Source organism: Podarcis vaucheri, assembly GCF_965113315.1.
Source record: "Podarcis vaucheri genome assembly, chromosome: 1".
NCBI classification, from domain to species: domain Eukaryota; kingdom Metazoa; phylum Chordata; class Lepidosauria; order Squamata; family Lacertidae; genus Podarcis; species Podarcis vaucheri.
In genome coordinates, this window is record NC_138759.1 from 76,982,329 (window position 1) to 77,002,418 (window position 20,090).

The following is a 20,090-nucleotide window of genomic DNA, read 5'->3' on the forward strand; positions in this document are numbered from 1 at the left end:
TGCCGTTTGTTGGCCTTGAGGATGTGCAGATGCAGTTGTCCCCTACATGTAGATGAGGCAAGACACCATAAATCCCTTCGCCGTCTCCCTGGTTCACTTTCTGTCATGGATCTATGTAGAGCCAGAGGGGAAAGGATCCATCCTGCAGCTCCGCTACTTGACAGAAAGGCCAGCAGCTGCAGCCCTCCCTGTGCCAAATGTAAGAAACAGCTTTGTGCGTCACTCCAGAAACGATGTTGCTTCATTCCAGGCACTTCTGTCCAATAATCATTTTGCTCCTTGGAGACATGCACCCACTTCTGTGTCCAGGACCTGACCTCCTAGGTACAGCTGTTGCCTCCTGAGCTACCAGCAGCGGCCAAATACCAGCTGGCAGCCGAGTTGCTTCTTGCCTCCCAGAAGGGGCTGCTTTGACTGCTGGGGTGGCTGGGGCAGGGGCTGCATTGGAGGAGAAGTCCCAGGTTAAAATGCATCAGGACTGCCTGCAGCTGAGTAGACTGCTAGCCACAAAAGCTAGTGGGGCCACGAGCCCTTTGTTTCTTCAAAAGGCTAGAGAGCTGAATCCCACATTTACCGTGGTTCTTTGTTTTGCATTTTTTGGGTGTGTTTTTTTTAAGTCTGGAAAAAGAGTGACACCAGGATCTGGAGTACCCAATGTCAGCAAGCAACAGGCAGTTCATATAAATGATGAATCTCTTTTGCCTGTGCCTGTGTATCTGATTTCTGAGGAAATGGGGCTCTTAACAGGGGAGAAAAGTAGGGTTTGGGGTTGGGTTTTATCAGCATTCGATTGCCAGGACTCCTAGTATATGGGCTTCTTATTCTATAAACCATTCTTGTGTTAATCATGTATGTTGCCCCATCAATAAATTAAAAAGTTTGCACTAGAAAATGTCAATATTTGTCTAGCTGTCTAAAAAATGTCATTTACCTTCCCCTCCTGCCTACGCAATGTAAGAGCTGGCCTCACTGTGGAGGGCTTGGCAGAATCTACTTTCAGTTTTAAAAGTCTGTGTTTCTATGCAAAGTCAAATCTGCATTCAGTAAATAACCCTACTTAGCACTTACGTAGCAGTCTTGAGTGTTCAAAGCAGTGCTACACATACAGTTTCTCAGTGATCTTTACACAGCAACCACAGGGTAGGTCAGTAGTACAAAGGGGAACTGAGGTTGTGAGATAATTGCCTGTGGCCACCTAGTGAGCTTGTCATAAAGGTGACATTTGAACCAAGGACTTCCTAGGGGACGGCTCAGATTATTACCCCCTACATTACACTAGCCAGGTCTCCCACAAGATATACCATATTTTTTGCTCTATAAGACCCACTTTTTCCCTCCTAAAAAGTAAGGGGAAATGTGTGTGCATCTTATGGAGCGAATGCAGGCTGCGCAGCTATCCCAGAAGCCAGAACAGCAAGAGGGATGGCTGCTTTCACTGCACAGCGATCCCTCTTGCTGTTCTGGATTCTGAGATTCAGAATATTTTTTTCCTTGTTTTCCTCCTCCAAAAACTTGTGGTCTGGTGCGTCTTACAGAGCGAAAAATACGGTGTTATCCGAACATATGGCAGTTGTTGCCTGATGCAGAATTTCTACTGTATGGCTCTGCTGACAGGATGCTCATTCATGGCTACCTCACAGTGTGCTTTTCAGGGGAAGGAGCCACTTGGCTACATGCCCAAGACTAGTTGACCACTGCTGAGGGAGGCAGGAATGAAGTTGGCCAGGTAACCTTTTCAGGGCCAGCTGGCACTGCAGACATGCTGGCTCTCCGCAGTCCACTGTAAAAGGAGGCAGAAGGCTAACTTTGAAGTCCAGTGGCTAACTTCAAATTATTGCATGTTTTCTTTTTGAAAAATGCACCCGCTGAAAGGGCCACAACAGCTGAAGACGCCATTCTGGATCAGATGAGCCATTTGCAGGCTGCTGTTCAGACACTTTGAAAAAGAGAAGGCTTAAGCAGGAGTGGGAGAATTTAAGAAAGAAGTTTGCCTTCCATATCTACCATTAGCCATTCCACCATGTTACTGGTGGCCTAGGCCACAAGCAACCTCCTCACACCAGCCTTCCCAAGCTGGTGCCCTCAACATGTCTTGGACTTTAATTCCCACCATCCCTGGCTGGGGCTAATGGGAGTTACCCCTCCAGATGTTTTGGATGACTGGGTTGAGGAAGGCTGTTCTGCTTCCCTCCCTCTTTCCAAAGGCCTACTCCATTAGCAAAGGCCCTTCTCCCCTACCTTAGCCTCACACAACCTTTCATTGCTACCCAAATGTTCCTTACCAAATTCTCACTATTCTTGTTGCCTTTCATCCTAACCCCATTAAACCCAGTTAGGAGACAACCCAGGGCGCCTGACCACCACCTTTTTTTCTGGTGAGTCCCAGATTTCCTGATCCTTCCTTTTATTTATTTCTTAACTAAAAGAAAAAAGAAAAACTTGTCTTATATGGACACACTGTGAAGTGCAGCACTGGCAAGACGCCACTTTCCTGAATACATATAAAACAGCAAATACAGACTGTATGAAAATTTGTGTTGTGGGCCTGTTCCCCAAGTCCCTAGTAACACCCTGGGCCCCGTTGTATTGTACTCATAACATAGCTGCTCTACCTTAAGGGTAGCACATCTGGTGGGGGACACATTGAGCTGCTTTTGGAGTAGTGTGCCCACCTTTGGTCCCCACCCTGCACTCAGCTCTCACCTGTGGCTCCTAGAAGCTGTCAGTATGCAACAGCAGCCCAAACCTGGGAATGGCTTCGACTGGCTGGCTAAACCACATGATGGTAGCTGATGGGTGAATTAGGGACTTCCCTTGCATGCAAAGACAGGCTCCAGTGGATGGAGCGGACGAGACCAATAGTGGCTCCAATGCTCAAGAAGCCAGTTTCTGAACAAGGTGTGGAGGGAAATAAGGAGTAGTTGGGGTTTGTCAACTGGGAAGGTAGCCTATCTAGGAGAAGGAAAACTCTGGTCCTAAACTTCTGCTGCCTTGTGGGATATCTTAGGGAGCAGAAAAGGCTAAGGAGTAAACTCTACACAAATCCAGAGTGCAGGACGGTTGGATAGTGTCTTGTATGCCTTCTTCTGGCAACTCCCGCAGCCAAGCTGGTCCCAAATGTATTGCTCTGCTTTCCTTTGGACCACATCAGCAAGGCCTGGACAGCCCGGGACCTCCATACACACACTGCCCAGCCTTGTGCCCTGGGGAGGTCACTTTGGTGTTGCTAATGCAGCAGTCTGACTTCATCCCAAGGCACACTACATTGCCTCTCGAGACACATGCCCACCTCGCCGAGTCAGAATGAAAGCAAACCACAATCCAATACTCCCGTTTCAGCAGGGGATAAACCAGATGTCCTTGTGAAATGCAGAAGCACTCATCTGCTGTGGTTTATTCTCAGTATCTGGTAAACAGAGCCATGCCGCTTCCAAATATGAAGGTGCCATTTTTAATCATTTAAATAATTGTTCATTATTCCAAACCCCGCAGTGAACACTGACTTCACTGCCCTGTATAGCACACATGCGGTGCTAAATATTCAATAGTGGCTGCAAAGCAGCTGTGCTACATAGAATACAGGAGGCCAACTATTCAGTCAAACCAGCTCCATCCAAAACGGTAAGCCATTTCTTTGTAAATCCAATACTGTATCCTTTTGGAAAACCAGCATATATTCTGATTTTTTTTCTTTTTTAAGACCAGCTGTAGGTGGACCCAGGGCTTTTTCTCATTAACTACTGTGTGGCAAAAAAATCTCTCTGATCGCCCTCTGTTTTGGACCAACCTGCTAGCTTAAGTAGATCATGACGCACTCCGAAATATTTGTTTTGGTTAGTTGTACACAAAAGGGGCAGGCAGCTCCTAGCAGTTGTAAGCAGCAAGCGACACGCTGGACACTCAAAAGGAGAGGGGGGTGTCAAAGGCAACTAATGAGCAGAAGGGGTGTGCGTAAAAGTCCTACTTAGATTGCCTCTCAGGGGAACAGCTGTTTCCTTGTAAACATTTTATGAGTTGTTCTGATTTCAAGTTTGAATGAAAAACATTTGTTGTGGCCAAGGTTTGAGGGCGGCGGCGGGGGGGGGGGGGGTTGGAGAGAAAAAGAAGGTGTCAGTGGGGAAGATTCAATGCTTGTCCAAATGACAGGCTATCAAAAGCAGAAAATTCAAGTTGTATATGCTCACATGAAGCCTCCTCAGTAACTGAGCTGCTGCTTCAGTTGATCATATAGAGAAAGCAAAACAAGAAAACAGGAAGGCATTGCTCCAGAGAGCCTACAAAGGGGATGTAGGTAGCATCTAACAATTTTGTGTCCACATAAACCAATATTTAGTGGTATGTTGCTCCTGAAAAATGATATTTAATTCAGCTACAAACCCCAAACCTGTTATTATCTCCATGACATGTTGTCTTCTCCTCTTTGAAAAACCCATTGAAGCTAGCGTTGAAAGTTAATTTTTCACTAAGCGAAACAGTAAAACATTTTTTACCTGCCCTGACTGTACTGCTAACTTTCATGGGTTGACTCCTTGAGTTTCAGAATTAAGAGATGGAATGGAATGAAGCAGTTCAGCCTGCAAGCAAATTATTAACAAATAAACTAGGGATACCTTCAGAATGATCACCCACTTTGATTTTAAAAACAGCAAGCACAAGGCTGGAAACATTGTAAAGACTAACATTTATTATGGTAGAAGCCTTTGTGGACTAAAGTCCACTTTATCCATTTCACTATTCGGAGATTTTGCTATGTTGCTGGTTAAGAAAGCACGACTCATGACCCTTTGCCTCCCAAAGACCACTCCAAAGATCAATAATCTACCATCCGGACAGATCAGTTGAGTAGAAGCCAAAGCACTCACCAAGCTTTGACATTCTGTGTTGTTTTGTACATTTGTAGAAGAATTACACAAGAGGACAAGCTGGCCCCACTTTCAATAAATATCCTCATCCCCAAACAATTCCTCTGTCCAGCCATCCAGGCTCCAGTGTAGAGCCCATGGGTGTAGCTAGAAAAAACTGGGTGGGGATTAATTCTCTCTGTGCCCTGCTCATCTCCTAGCTTTCCACTACCTTCCACCTTCAAATCTGAAGAACTTCTGCTGGTGGTATTTTTTTGTTCTGAGGGCATATTCAGTCGAGCAGCAATGTTATGCAAAAATGAAGCCAGAAGCAGCTTAGCACAATTGAATCCCCAGGCAATCACTTTCTCCTTGCCTAAAGTCTTGATGTGGAAAAGGGAGTCAGGAAGAAATGCCCTACTAGGAGCTGTGTGAACCAGGTTATGTATCATAGGATGAACAGAACATCCTTATATCTAAGCTGAAAACTTGCTCAAGTCAGCTTAAAGAATGTATCAATTGCTTCTGCGCGCATACACACACACACACACACACACACATATATATATATATATATATGTATATATGTATATATGTATGTATATATACACATACATACACACACACACATACACACACAGCCGTACTTTAGTTTTTGAACAGCTTGCTTCTAGTTTCGGCTCCCAAACAAGGCAAACCTGGAATTGAATGCGAATGATTTTTGGAAGCCAAACGTCCAACGGGGCTTCTGATTGGCTGCAGGAGCTTCCTACACCCAATCTGAAGCCACACTTTGGTTTTTGAACGTTTTGGAAGTCAAACAGATTTCCGGATTGATTCCGTTCCACTTTCAAGGTATGACTGCGTGTGTGTGTGTGTGTGTGTGTGTGTGTGTGTGAGTGTGTAGAGGCAATATTTTGGTGGGGAAAATTTTATGAATTAAGCTTATAATTAAAAAGCAGGCGATATGAGTAAGAATGACCCCAACACTTTGGTAGATGTAGGAAACTGTCCCCCTCAGACTTCTATACGTCTATTATGTTGCACTGAATGTGCTTTGCCTTGGGATTCAAATATTATTCCCTCTTGGGTTTGATTGAGTAACAGTGGAAAAATTGCATAGCTGGCTAGCAAAAGGGGAAAGGAAGATCCCAAGGGAAAGTGGGTCATCCACAGGCTTAAGCAAGCCTGACCCACTGATCACTCAGGATTCTAAAGGAGTCTGGATATAAAGAAAGGTACGCAAGCTAAGCCAACCTCTATAAGCCAGGTTAGGCTATGTGCACCAGTCACAAGGGCTTAGGTCTATTGCAGCGAGTAAGTCAACAAAGCCTCAGCCTTTGGCTGGGCACAGTGCAGCTCTGGAGCTCAACAACAGAAAAATGCTCATAGTCTGCCACATCCAGCATGTTTTCCCCTCCTACTAAACAGTGGCGGAGGCTTTGCTGAATTAAAGAGAACTGAGGAGGGGAAAGGGTCATGTTTATTGAAGCACACAGTGGTGGTTTAGGTAGCAGCACAGGCCTCTGGGATATCCAGCCACAGACCACGACATCTGAATTAGTATTTCCCTAAAAAGCAACAGAGCTCAGCTTCCACAGAGCAGGCTGCCTAATGTTGTGCCATCTTCATTGAAAACTGAAAAACAAACTTGAAAAATAAGAGATAAGAAAATGGAAAGCAGGACTAAGCATACACAAAAGCGCAAAGAATTCTTTAAACAAGAATCAAGGCAAATGGCAACCTTTTCCCAAGTCACTGTAACTGATTCAAGTCGGGGAGAGAAGTGCAGCCTTATGCAGTGATTTGAGAATCCTGATAGACAAAGCCAACACACTGACAACACACACAATAACTAAGTGGGCAAGGCAGTGCTTTTTACTGGGTCAGGAGCTCAGTTTGTGTATACACGTTCTGAAAATTCAGAACGCTCTTTCAGGCTGCAGGAAGACATTGCGTGATACCTCCGCTCCCAAATATGCCATTGTGCTAGTGTCTCATTAATGGTGCCCACATCAATCCCACACACCCAACAAGGTTATCCCTGAAACAGTGTGAGGTGCCCAAAGTATGAGGCTGTCTGCCAATTCAGATTCAGGTAGGTAGCCGTGTTGGTCTGACGCAGTCGTAATAAATTAAAAAATTGTCCGGTAGCACCTTAGTTGGTCTCTAAGGTAAAGGTACCCCTGCCCGTACGGGCCAGTCTTGACAGTCTCTAGGGTTGTGCGCTCATCTCACTCTATAGGCCGGGAGCCAGCGCTGTCTGCAGACACTTCCGGGTCACGCGGCCAGCGTGACAAGCTGCATCTGGCGAGCCAGCGCAGCACACGGAACGCCGTTTACCTTCCCGCTAGTAAGCGGTCCCTATTTATCTACTTGCACATTGACGTGCTTTCGAACTGGTTGGCAGGTGCTGGGACCGAGCAATGGGAGTGCACCCCGCCGCGGGGATTCGAACCACCGACCATGCGATCGGCAAGTCTTAGGCGCTGAGGTTTAACCCACAGCGCCACCAGCGTCCCTGGTCTCTAAGGTACTACTGGACAATTTTTAAATTTATTTTGACTGCATCAGATCAACACGGCTACCTACCTGAATCTAGAACCATGGAAGGCACCACATTGAGTCGCATGAAATGGAACTTAGTGCTAAGTTGCTACTGGACAATTTTTTTATTTATGCCAATTCAGAGATAGCATAGGTCACCCCAAATCTTGCATATGGCCCTCATGGTTACAGTATTGGCTGTCCCAGCCTTTCTATACGCCAGTAAACAGCGTTGAAATAAAACTATTCAGACCAGGAAAAGGGGAGAGCAACAGCCTAAATGGAAAAGGCCTTTGGGATGGGTAGAGCAGTTAGCATTTCCATCCACAAAAAGAAACACCATGAGCTGAAATGGAAAGAGCTGAAGTGATCCTGCTGCACAAAAGGAGTATGGGCAGTGTATTTTCAAAAGGATTTATAGAAGTGGGGATGACGTCCACATAATGACAGTACAAGATGAGAACCCATCCTGGGTGCAATGGTCTGAGTCCCTCCGAGCTGCTTCCATCAAAGTCCAAACCAGGTGGGAACGTCTGCTTGCCTGGGGTCACCTTTCTGCCTCTGCCTCTCATCTTCCATAAATTTCTTCTGGGTATCTTCAAAAGAGCCGGGCTCAATGACTTCTTCTTTTTCTGGAAACAAGTCTGGAAACTGAAAAGTTTGTCCCGCAGCCTAAAGATAGAAAACAAATGCTTAATCTCATGTTCCGGTAGCAGCTACAACTCTTTCAACAGCTGTGGGAAGTTTCAGCTGGTCCAGAACGTTACTGCCAACCCCCAAAAGACTCAGCAGAGCTTGTAGGAAGTTAGATGTAGAATATTTTATCTTACCTTTCCTCCAAAGAGCACAGGGTAGCATAAATCCCTCCCCCTTTTTAATTCTCACGGCAACCCTGCAAGACGGGCTGGTCACTCTGTTGGCCTAAGATCACCCAGTGTGCTTCATTGTTAAGTGGAGGTTTGAACCCATAACACCCCAGCCTTAGTCTGACACCCAAACGACCGCACCACACTGGCTCTCTCAGTGCCACTTACTACATAAATAACAGGCAGGCAAATATCCAGCACCGGTTCAACAATGACCCAGATGTCCATGCAGAAAACAGTGACTTAGGAAATATGGTGCAAGGGTGTGTGGTACCATTCAGGAAGCAGGTGGTCAGATCAAAAGATGCTCCCGCCTAGCCAAAAGATCAATTGCTGGAGAGAACATATTGAAAGAGTGTATACATTTACAAAATTACATTTCTCGATTGCAGCAGGTGTGAGTGACAACACCGATCCAGCAGATGGTCTTGGGTTACCTCAGAACATTCTTCAACTCATTCTCCCCCCCCCCCAGACTAATGTATCAAGAGAAGACAAATGCACCTCCATGTGGATAAAATTGCTGGGGGGCAAACAGCAGTTTTATGGGTACTTTCCCCCTTTAAGATAGATATAAAAGTGGTGGGGACAGAATCATCACTGAAGTGGATCAATTAGGGAAGATTTTCTCAACCCTGGGTCTGGTAGCATTTGGTCCAGGTGTGTGTGTGCGTGTGTGTGTGTGTGTGTGTATCCGAGAGAGATCGTGCATTAAAGCACAGACCATGGCTATTGAGTGCCTCCATGTCTGCAGACCGAGGAAAATGATATGCTAGACAAAACTGTGTAACGATAGGAAATAAAAAGTGATTCTTGAAATACATGCAATTCCTGAAATGTAGGATTACATTTACAGCAATCACTCCCCATAATGAAGAGAGTCCATGCCAGCACAGAGAGCGCTGCCACAGACTCAACGTCTCCCATTTGGAAAACAATCATCAGCTGACCTTTTCGCTTTTATTTAACAGCAGGAACCTATTATTCGAGGACAGCATTCTATTCCGTTGACATTATCTCTTTATTTTTCCATAGTGTATGCAGTGTTGACAACCTCATTAAAATCAACCCTGTCAGCTTTCCATTCAATTCAAGTAGAGAACTTGGTATAATAAAACTATCAGACAATAACGTCGCATAGAAAGAGGTGTTATAAAAATATTGTCTGGGGCTATTTTGAAACTGCTTTCCAAAATACCTTCACAGCTTTAGCCCACCCCTAAAGAACTTGGAAATCAACAGCATATAAAACTCAGAAGACACGAGCATTTTTGCTGCATTTCTACAAATCAAATTTTGCTTTGCAAGCTAACTGAGCTTTTGCCAATGATAGCGGTCTCATGCAATTATTTTGGAACTAGGCCCACAAGAAGGTGCAATTTTAGCTTTCTACATCTATGGCTTCTCACCCTACAGCACAGGTGACAGACCTTGGTCCCAATTTACAGAGATCCAGGCCTCAAAGCAGAAGCACTCCTATGTCATTCCAAGTTCTAACATAGGAAGTCAGACCCCCTACATACATAAGAGACCATTTCCACCACTGCATGCCATTGCCAAATGCAATTTCTCTATCCTGCGCCTCTAATTCTGCCCTTTAGGAAAGATCCCAGAAACATTTTTGATAACTGTTCCGGAGGTCTACTGAAATCCAAGCTTGAACATTTTCCAGAAACAACACAAGAAAGAGAGAGAAAGGGCTTTTAACACCTGGGAGCATTTTGGTTGTGTGCTGTTGCTGTCCACCTTAGTTCTAAAGAAACCAGAAAAACAAAATAAAGCAACAAAAATAACTCCAGTATAGACACCACGGGCAGCATTGGAAAGTCACCAAGCAACATTAGCATGGTTGCCACCTGTCCCTTATCCTTGCCTGCACAATGTCGTCATTGAGTGATATTTCTACATATACCAGGGTTGGGGCTACTGCCAAGCTGAAAACTGAGAGGCCTTGTCTTAAGGTAGACATGGGACCTTCTGTTCTCAAAGGGCAAGGATATGGTCTGTGGGATGAGCCAAGGTGCTAGCCCTTGAACTTTTCTTCTGCACGCTCAACCCTAGTCACAGAGTTGGGAGGCTGAAAGTATGCTGCTCAGGGCAGATGTTTCCACGAAATGCTACATCTCTTTCCCATCCTCTTCATTTGTTTCAAGTAAGAAAGCATAGGGCAATGCTCAGACGTGATAGCAGAACTAGACAATACCCTTCCAGCTATCTAGGGAAAGTGCTCCCAGTTCCCAGGCTGGTCAAAATCAAATATTGAGCAGAAGTCAATCTGTTTCTGGAACCTTTTAATAAATAGAAGTCAGTGCAGACAAGTTGGCTCTTTCCACCTCTTGTTTTGCCGAGAAATGCTGATCTTGGCCAGCGGCCAGATAGGATTTGAAACAGCCAAGACATTACATTGAACTCTCAGAACTGAAAGCCTTATAAATCCTCACAATACCATGCAGTAATTTTGCACTGGTCGGATTCCGGAGTGCTGAAAGCTTTATGAAAAATAGTTACTGTGCATGTTCAGTAGCTAGTTTAACTTGACCATTTTGTAACTTCAACTATATCCAGAGGAATAACTACACGCCGAGGGCTAAATATCCATACAGAAACCCTATATCTTTTGTCATAGCAAAGGCTGCAAGTGTAAAAGATGGTGGTTTATTACTCACTGAAAGTCAAATCTGAACTTCTGCCATATTTACCACCATTTGTTTAGGACCCGTGGTCAAAATCTCTCAGCAGGGTCAATGGACATTTGCTATGGGTCTCGTTTAGCATAGGATTACAGCTATGGGAGCAATGAACCTTACAAACAAACCACTTTGCTCCAACCAGGGAAGGTCCACTATGATCTCAAAGACCCACACTCGTCAGACGGACTGCTGTGTTCTGCAGCAGCTGAAGCTTCCACAGAGCCATCCAAGGGCAGCTCCATGAAAATCTCGCCCTGAAGTTCTGAAGGCATACATGACTGTAACGGGATCCAAACCGGGGACAGGGGAGAAGTGCCTTACTCCTTCTACCAGGTGAAGTTGCTTGCACTGTAATTTGATGAACAATGACTCTCTGCAACAGAACCAGCAGGCTGCAAAAAAACAACCAAGAACACAGCTGGCATAGTTTGCACGGCCCCCAAACCACATCACACGTGCCAGCCGTGAACTATTCGAAGCAACAAGCTTCAGTTTTTAGAAGGTTCCAAGACGATTACGCTAGCCACTAGGTCACACACCCTTCTCAAGTGATTTGGCATCAGCTAACCTGGTAAATGCACCCGCAGCTCTTGCATGCCTGAACCTCACTAACAGCAGGAGGCGAGGGAAGAAGGGCAGAGAGCAGCTGAGGGTCTCCAGGCACAGAAGCAGTTTCCATTTTGATATATAACCTGGTTCTAGTTTTTGAAGCATAAAAGGCAATCATTAGTTCTGCATCATAATCAAGGCTACAAAACATTTTCTCCTCGGGAAGAAGGGAGAGAGCACACCAAGAACAGCCTGAAACTCCTGAAGGTGATATTGACCACAAGCACTAATTTGAGGTCATTTGCAGTGGGAGACAAATACCACCTGCGCTGAACTATTCACTTGCCAAGTTCGGTGTGTGTGTGTGGGGAAAGAGTCCTCAATCTTCCAGACAACCTGGTCCTTGTGCATGCGAGTCAATTCTCTACTCTCGCCCGTACGGCTATGTGTTATATGATGTCTAACACATCAGGGTTTTCATCTTCCAACATTTGAAATGCAATGATTAATGTGTGCATATTATATTGCATAAGTTGCCCTGGAAACTAGAAGCTGATGACTTCCAGAGTAGGGAAACGTAACTGCTGCCTTCAAGACAAAACAATATTTCTCAGATGCGTAAGAATGCCAGCAACCAAACACAAAGAATACAGGGAAGAATAATGCTGCCACCTACTGACTCGTTCAGGAGGCAAACATGAAGGCCTTCCAAAACAGATGGCTTTCTGAAAGGATTACCCGGAACGTCTAAGAAACATGAACTTGTTTGAGCCTTGGACTTGTTTACACCAATCAAGGGGCGAAGCAGGGTTTGAAGCAAAGGAAGGAGGACGGAAAAGAACCTCGGAATGACTAAGGACTCCCTTCTTGTCTGTTTCATCCTGGACTAGCTCTTTGTGAAAATGATACCACATCATGAACCAAGGCAGGAAGCTAGAACATCCTAGCTCACCTTTGCAGACAGAGCCTAGGGGAGGTAGCTGATTTATGATGGCCACCACCTCAAATGCATCCATTTGAAAAGCCGTATGCTCTCCTCAAGTCATATAAATCAGGCCTTAGCAATGTTTTTCCTCCTACGTCATTCATGAGTAATATTATTTCTAATGTAATACTGAGTTACGCACAACTAAGCAAGAAAAACATAACAGGAGCCCTTCAGGATTAGCCACTAATTAAAAACTAATGAGAAGTGGGTTTTAAAAAAATATGATGATTGGTTCAAAGACTTCCCAGTCATGAGGAACTGAAGGTGAGTCATTGTTGAGAGCAAGATTAAGGTCAACCAAGAAACTCTGCACAGATAAGGACAAACCCGTTAAGGCTGAAGAAGAGCTTCTCCATTTGTCTCTGAAAATGTTAACTAAAGGTGGCTTAAAAGAGAAAGAAAGAAGAGTCATCTCACAGATCAGCAACTCATTAAGATGCAATAGTTAATTATCAGGGAGCCAAAAGATACAAAGAATGTGCAGGGCACAGAAGGAGTGAAGATACACACACACAAACCTATAGGTCTGTCTGTCTGCATCAAAAGAGCACCTGTGAAGTTCAGCAAGACTCCCCGACCTTCTCTCAAGCCTGAAAGGAGCAGGAGGAGCTGATCTCCGCAGCCTCCCTGAGCTTCACAGGTCCAAAACAGCAAGACTTTGATCCATGAAGCCCAATGCAGCATGGCATATGAAACCCCTCCAGTTCCTGAGCTGGGAGAGGAGGAAACACAATTTTTGGCTACACGCTGAGGATACCAAAATTTAAAAGAGAATGGCTACTAATATTGCCAGTAAGATTAAACGATTTCACTCTACAGCTGTCCTGTTCAAATGTGTGTTCTTCAGCTGCTGCAAAAAAAGTGAGAATCCAGTTGTGAGACTAGCAGAATGGACATGACATTAGCATCACAGAGTCAACATTCTGAGTCCATGAACTGCTGCACTAAGAAAACAGTGAACATTGGGGATAAAAGCACTTTAAACAATTTCTCAGTCGCCTTCTTGTAGCCCTCAGAATTGTAACATTCTGGCCCAGCCTCTCCCCTCAAGAATGTGAGATAAATATGTCAATAAATAAAAATTAATGAGAACCTACCCAAGTGACACTGATGCAAAAACCCCACATATACATTATGTAAAAGAATTTAAGTCTACCCCCTCTCTCCCCCAACATTATACCGTGTACAACATTAATGTCTCACATCGAATGTAACTGATTTGTAGAAAAGACTATGCAACCTGAAAATAGAGACAGTGCGGGTATTTTTCTAACCCAATAAAATCTTTAATAAAAAGTAAATAATAATAATAACACTATTAGTTCTTAAAAGGGAAATAAATCAAATCAAAACAGGCAGCTGAAAAAGAGAGAATCAACCAAAAACTACACTGTGTAAATGAAGGAACATTATGCAGATCCGCCTAAATTGCATTAACTTTAATGATTTTTAAGATTTAGAATGTTTGGGCCCAGCCACTTAAGAAATGCATTTACTCACCAGCTGTACATAAGCAACTTTGTAATCAGGCTTCTTGATTCGTCGGTTTCTGTGATCCCTCTGCTTCATTGAACCTGTTAAGCATATGAAGGCTTCACTTCACTTTCCACAAACTAGCAATTCCACCCTTCCCTAATAAATGTTTTTTTCAATTAGAGTTGGTTCTGATCTTTGGGGGAAATGAATTTTGTAGTCTCACCAGCTGTCCTTCCTGAGTGCCAAGGATGTAGTTTTACTGCCCATGATGCTGTTTTACACTGTAATCAACTTTCTATTTAACTGCATGAGCTGTAGGTCATAGCAGCACACAAAGATAATTAATGTAAAGCATCAGTATATATATTTTAAAAATCCACATATTATGTCACGGTACAAGAGAGAAACTTTTTACTAAACTAAGAGAAGCATCCACATTGGCACAGTTCAAGTTCCTCAGCCTGACCTGCCATCCTTATCTATGCACAGCAGAAAGTGTCATTTCTGTTTCTAAAATGATGTAAGTATTTACAGTTAATACAGAACCCAGAAAATATACACATTGGAACAGTCTGAGCTAAATCTCCACACATTCATTATATTTCCTCAACCCCCACCCTTCTCTCTCCTCATGCACACATACTAGTTTCCAGTGGTTTAGGATTCTATAAGGAGGGTGGAAAGTTCATAGAAATCAAACTTCCAGTAGACTGTGCTCACAGACAATAAAGCACTCAGCATGGTTAGAAAGTTCAGCGCAGTTTGTCTCATTTATTTGGCTAAGGGTGCTTTAGCAAACCTCACATTTTTGCCCTTTACTTATCCATCTCCTTTATATGTTCATTTTCTCTCTCTTATAAATTTGAAGCTTGTTATCTAAAAAGATTTACTTTCCTAACCAATCTTGCAATCCTGAGTCTCTACTGCTCTCTACTATACCAACTATATTCTTGAAGAAAAACCATACTCCAGACTTTCTTACAAAGGGGCTGGATTGAATTTGAGGACTGCATTTTCTTCCATTTAGATTTCCTGCCTTTCTTCTGCAGCAGGTGTGTGGTTCTGAAGGAGTCTCCCACCCAAGTACTGGTCAGATGCAGATCTGTTCAGCTTCAGCAAGATGGTGGGCCTTCAGACCATAACATTCCTAAGTCCTGGGATAGGTGGCAAAAATCAATTTTGGACAAATGCAAACACATTTTCCATTGTCTTTCCTTGTCCAAAATTGAGTTTGGTTTATGCCTTTGAACTTTATGAAGATGGACCTGAACACTCATTTGTTTCAGGGCCACCTTTCCCAAATTTTTAGCTTTGACCACAATCCCCCCAGAGGATGGCTGGATAATTAGTAAATTCTAAGGATTATATATGAATCATTAAGGATAGAGTGTAATCCACACGTGATCCTCTCAGGAATAAGAAGACAGAGATGATAACAACATCAATACAGGAACTGTTTCAATTAGAAAGAAATATAATCTTGTTGTATTGGGCATCAATAATCAATAGCGAACAACTGCCTTTCCAAATAAGAGAGAATTAATTGGGGGGGGGGAGGGAGGAATAAACTGAAAGAGTTCTGTTGGAAAACAGAACTCCAAATGCCCTCCAAATGTATACAGAAGACTCACCATGCTGTATCCTGGTTCTTATAGCAGCCACAGGCACTTTATATATACTTTCAAGGTAATCCTTCAATTCCACTCTTGTCATTCTGCACCAAATGCAAACAATTACAACACAGAAAGAAACACTTCTAGCATATATATTTTTAAAAAATGGTAAGATCAGAAGGTCAGCGGTTTGAATCCCCGTGACGGGGTGAGCTCCCGTTGCTCGGTCCCTGCCCCTGCCTACCTAGCAGTTTGAAAGCACGTCATGTGCAAGTAGATAAATAGGGACCGCTCCAGCAGGAAGGTAAACGGCATTTCCGTGTGCTGCTCTGGTTCGCCAGAAGCGGCTTAGTCATGCTGGCCACATGACCCAGAAGCTGCCTGCGGCCAAATGCTGGCTCCCTTGGCCTGTAGAGCGAGATGAACGCGCAACCCCAGAGTCGGTCATGACTGGACCTAATGGTCAGGGTTCCCTTTACCTTTACCTAAGATAGCTACATAACAATCTATGTCTTTGGGAGAAATATATTTGGCAGGGGGGTGCAGGAGATGAATTTTATTAACACAAATCAAGAGTAAAAAAACAACAACTGGAGCTTAACCCAGACACAACAGAGCTACTGTTGGCTGTGGGTTCTAGTTACCCAGGAGTAGCTGTTAGGTCTTTTCCTGGAGAAACCAACCTATGCACTTGTCACCTCCAGGCTAGATGACTGAAATGCATTCTTTGTTTTGGTTCGCACATCAACTAGGCCTAACCATTGCTTGACAATGAACACACAAACGTACAGGCTCTGTGTGAGATCATGGCTGCATTGCTCTTCCACAGTTATTCTGTTGCTGCGCTGAGATACACCATGCCTTGGGTTAGCATGCTCTACAAAGCCAGGCTTTCACCAATTTAGCTTTCACCAGACTAATCATGAGCTGTAATCAAGGTATGTCCATGGTTTATGGCTCACTGCTTGTCCTGGACAGCTAACTCATGACCCGGGTTCAGACAGCAAAGGCTAAGCTCAACTCAGCCAAGCCCAGCGGGAAAACTAGGGAGGAACAAAGCAGTCCCCAGGATCCCGCAAATCCCCATTATGTCATAGTTTGGAATAATGTGACATACAAATCAGATCTATGTGAGGCTGTGCTTGAAGAGAGCCCAGACATTTCAACCTGTTTGGAAGGCCACCACTGGATAGTATCCAGATCAAGGGAATTAACAGCACCACTCTATTCTGCCTTGGTCAGACCACGCCTGGAATACTGTGTTGAATTTGGGGCACCACGATTTAAGAACGATGTTGACAAGTTGGAATGTATCCAGAGGAAGGCAACCAAGATGATCAAGGGTCTGGAAACTAAGCCTTATGAGCAGTGCTTGAAGGAGTTACCTATGCTTAGCCTGGGGAAAAAGGAGACTGAGAGGAGATATGATAGCCATCTTCAAATATCTAAAGGACTGTCACATGGAAGAGGGAGCATGCTTGTTTTCTCCTGCTCTGGAGGGTAGAACTCAAGGCAATGGATTCAAGTTACAAGAAAGGAAATTCCGACTGAACATTCAGAAAAACCTTCTGATAGTAAGAGCTGTTCATCAGTGGAACAGACTTCCACAAGAGGTGGTGGACTCTCCTTCCTTGGAGGTTTTTAAGCAGAAGTTGGATGGCCATCTGTCATGGACACTTCAACTGAGTATCCTGCACTGCAGGTGTTGGATTGGATGACCCCTGAATCCCTTCTATGATTCTAAGCCTTGTCTTTGTCCTTTGGACCCAGAATACTTGCAACATTCTGGGGAGATGTCTTCTGGAAGTGTTTCATTTTAACCCGATAAGCAGACGTTCCTTTCCTTGTATGTACTTACTCCATGGGGATGCGGAATTGCACAGTGTCTTCTGGCTGCGGAACACCAGGCCTCACCATTGTCAAGAAGTAATCTGTCCGGAAAACCCTTGTTTGAGGATTTCCAAACTGGTACAGGGGGTATCTATAGACAGAAGTAATAAACAATTCCATTGGGGGGACTGAAATTCTTAATACAAATTATTTCAAGTACATTTATTACCAGGAAGTGGGAATCATAAACTCGCCATCAAGCTATAAATAAAAAGAATAAATCTGCTATGAAACCTTAGTTTTAAAGAACAAGCTGCTTCTTTTTCCTTATACATCTATCTCTTAAGGAAATGTGATCTAAATGAATTTATTCTGTTCCAAGCAACTCCAACTAAACAAAGACGATGCACAGCAAAAAGCCTACATTTGCTTAATTTTAATCACACAACTGGATTTTCTATTTGATGACCTCCAAACAGTAGAGCACAGTGACAGAAATAGGGATATATTCCTTGAGCAACTCCCATCAGTATGGCGGGAGTTCCTAGAACGGTAGAGTTGGAAGGGATCGAGGGTCATTTAGTCCAGCCCCCTGCAATGCATGATTTATTATTGGCCACTGGCGTCTGGAGGGCACCATGCATGGCAACACTGCCCGTTGCGCTAGGAAGCCGCTTCCTTCTGCCTGCCCCGCTTCGCCCGCCGTGGCGTTTATGAAGGAGCCGCGCTTGGGACTCGACCCGGGGAGCCTCCCGCTCGCTGGAGGTCAGTGGGGGCAGCGCCTTCCGGGCTGCGCCACCACGGCCGCGAGGTCCTCGCTAAGCCCGGCAGCCCTTTCAAAAGAAGCGGGAGCCGCTGCCGCCGCCGCCGCCAGACTCGCAGAAGCGGAGCCAGAGGGAAACTCCCTCCCTCGCGTTACCGGCCACTTACAGAATTCGCCGGGCCATGATTCCCGATTTCCTCCTCCTCCTCCTACGCTCTCGTTTCCCCCGGAAGGGGCGGGCACATCTTGCTACGAGAGGGGGAGCGCATAGACGTAGAAACCTGTAGAGCGGCGATGATGGCTGTTGTCTGGGGTGAATGTTGGCTCCTTTGGCCCCCTTTGTTCCCCTCCCCCTGCTGCAGGCGCGAGGGTTTCCAGCCTCAGTGCTCAGACATCCCTCCGGTTGCAGCAAAAGGCAGCCTGGTTCAGATCCCTTTTCGGCCTTGGACTCTGTTCCCGTGGGCTTACGCCGGAGTAGGCACGTACGAGTATTCGTATTGGGCTGCACTACCAGCCCCAAACCAATGCTCAGCCTCATGCAGCTGCATTGCGTTTGGGATAGCTAAAAACTATTGGGAGAGACGCGCTGCCTAATTTCAGTTACGTTAAAATACTGGGGGGGGGGGGGTCCTGTCATTTTCTACGAGCAGAGCCCACTTCTCAGAAGGGTCCCGGAAGTTTGATTGCTTATGGGCGTCGAAATTCAAATCTGCGGATACGAGCAGCTCATCTTTGCTCGCGTTCCCTGTTAGTCTCAGTGAAACGACAGCAACGCTCCTCATTCAAAGAAACCGCACATGGCACCATAGAGATTTGGAAGTGGAGGGGATCCTACATATTGTATTGCGCGAACGGCTACATTCAACTGGAATGCGAAAATGAACGTTGCGTGTCACGTAGTTCCTTTTCTATCTCTATGGGCTCCCTCTGATGAAGCCCCTCTTGTTATGCGCGGAGGATTTAAATTAGAAAGTCACTCTATCGCCCCCTGCAGGTCAGATAGGCTCGCTGCACCCATTTGACGCGGCGACCCTTGCTTGTTCCACAGAGCTACAGAAAGGAAGGAGGTGAAGGGTGACCTTTTGTGCATCTGCAGCTGGAATTGGTCCGCTTTGGGGTTCATTTGAGAGAAGCGATGCTGACCTACATCGCAGGTTCCTTATTAGCCCCCTTGAGATACTGCATGATAAGTGCGTGATAAGTGGATCCAAGATGGTGACAGGTGGGAGAGGCTTGTAAATATGCCAGAGTCAGTGGGACCCCCTGTTCCTTATAGGCACATGAGACGGGCAGAGCATCTCCATCATGGTTCATGGCCATTGTCCTCTGTGAGTTTGAGAAGTCCTCTTTAAAAGCCACCCAAGTTGGTGGCCGTCCCTGCCTCCTGTGGCAATGAGTTCGATATTTTAATTATGTGCTCTGTGAAGAGGAACTTTGCCTTAGGTGTCCTGAACCCCTAGGCGCCGACTCCATGGGGCCTGAGGGGGCTTGAGCCCCCTCAAATTTTTTTGGGGGGGCTCAGCCCCCCCAATAATCTCGGGCGCCCTTCCAGCAGAGCGCCGCCGCCGTCCCCCGCCTCCTCCCCACCTGCTCCCTCGCCAGCCAGCCAGCCAGCCGCGCGCCCTAGTCGGAGAGCCCCGGCCGTCCCCCGCGAGATTAGGGAATCCCCGGGGGCGGGGGCTCCTGCCTCGCTGCTTCGCAGCACCACCGCCACTGCCAAGGCACTGCCGGGGGGAATTTCCTTCCTCCTGGCGGTTTCAGCGGTTTAGGGCCGGAGCGGAGGGGGCTCGCCCTCTCTTCTCCGGCTAGCCCCACGTTTCCCGCATATCAGCTGTTCCGGAGCTGATTAATAGGCGCAGCACGCTCTCCCCTATTCGCTCACGAGGAGGCGGCGCCACTTTATTTGCATATTCATGAGCTTATTTAT

At 45.5% G+C, this 20,090-nt stretch overlaps 1 protein-coding gene across 1 annotated transcript; it reads right to left on the bottom strand.

The window, feature by feature from the left end:
* Positions 1-7,788: 7,788 nt before the first annotated feature.
* MRPL23 (mitochondrial ribosomal protein L23) lies at positions 7,789-18,443 on the bottom strand. The gene is made up of 5 exons (XM_082195182.1): positions 18,331-18,443; positions 17,429-17,551; positions 15,589-15,671; positions 13,982-14,055; positions 7,789-8,060 (listed from the first exon to the last, which is right to left on the bottom strand). Exons 1-5 carry the CDS (start codon positions 18,345-18,347, stop codon positions 7,896-7,898), a joined length of 462 nt encoding a protein of 153 aa, XP_082051308.1. The 5' UTR covers positions 18,348-18,443; the 3' UTR covers positions 7,789-7,895.
* Between the last annotated feature and the right edge of the window lie 1,647 nt (positions 18,444-20,090).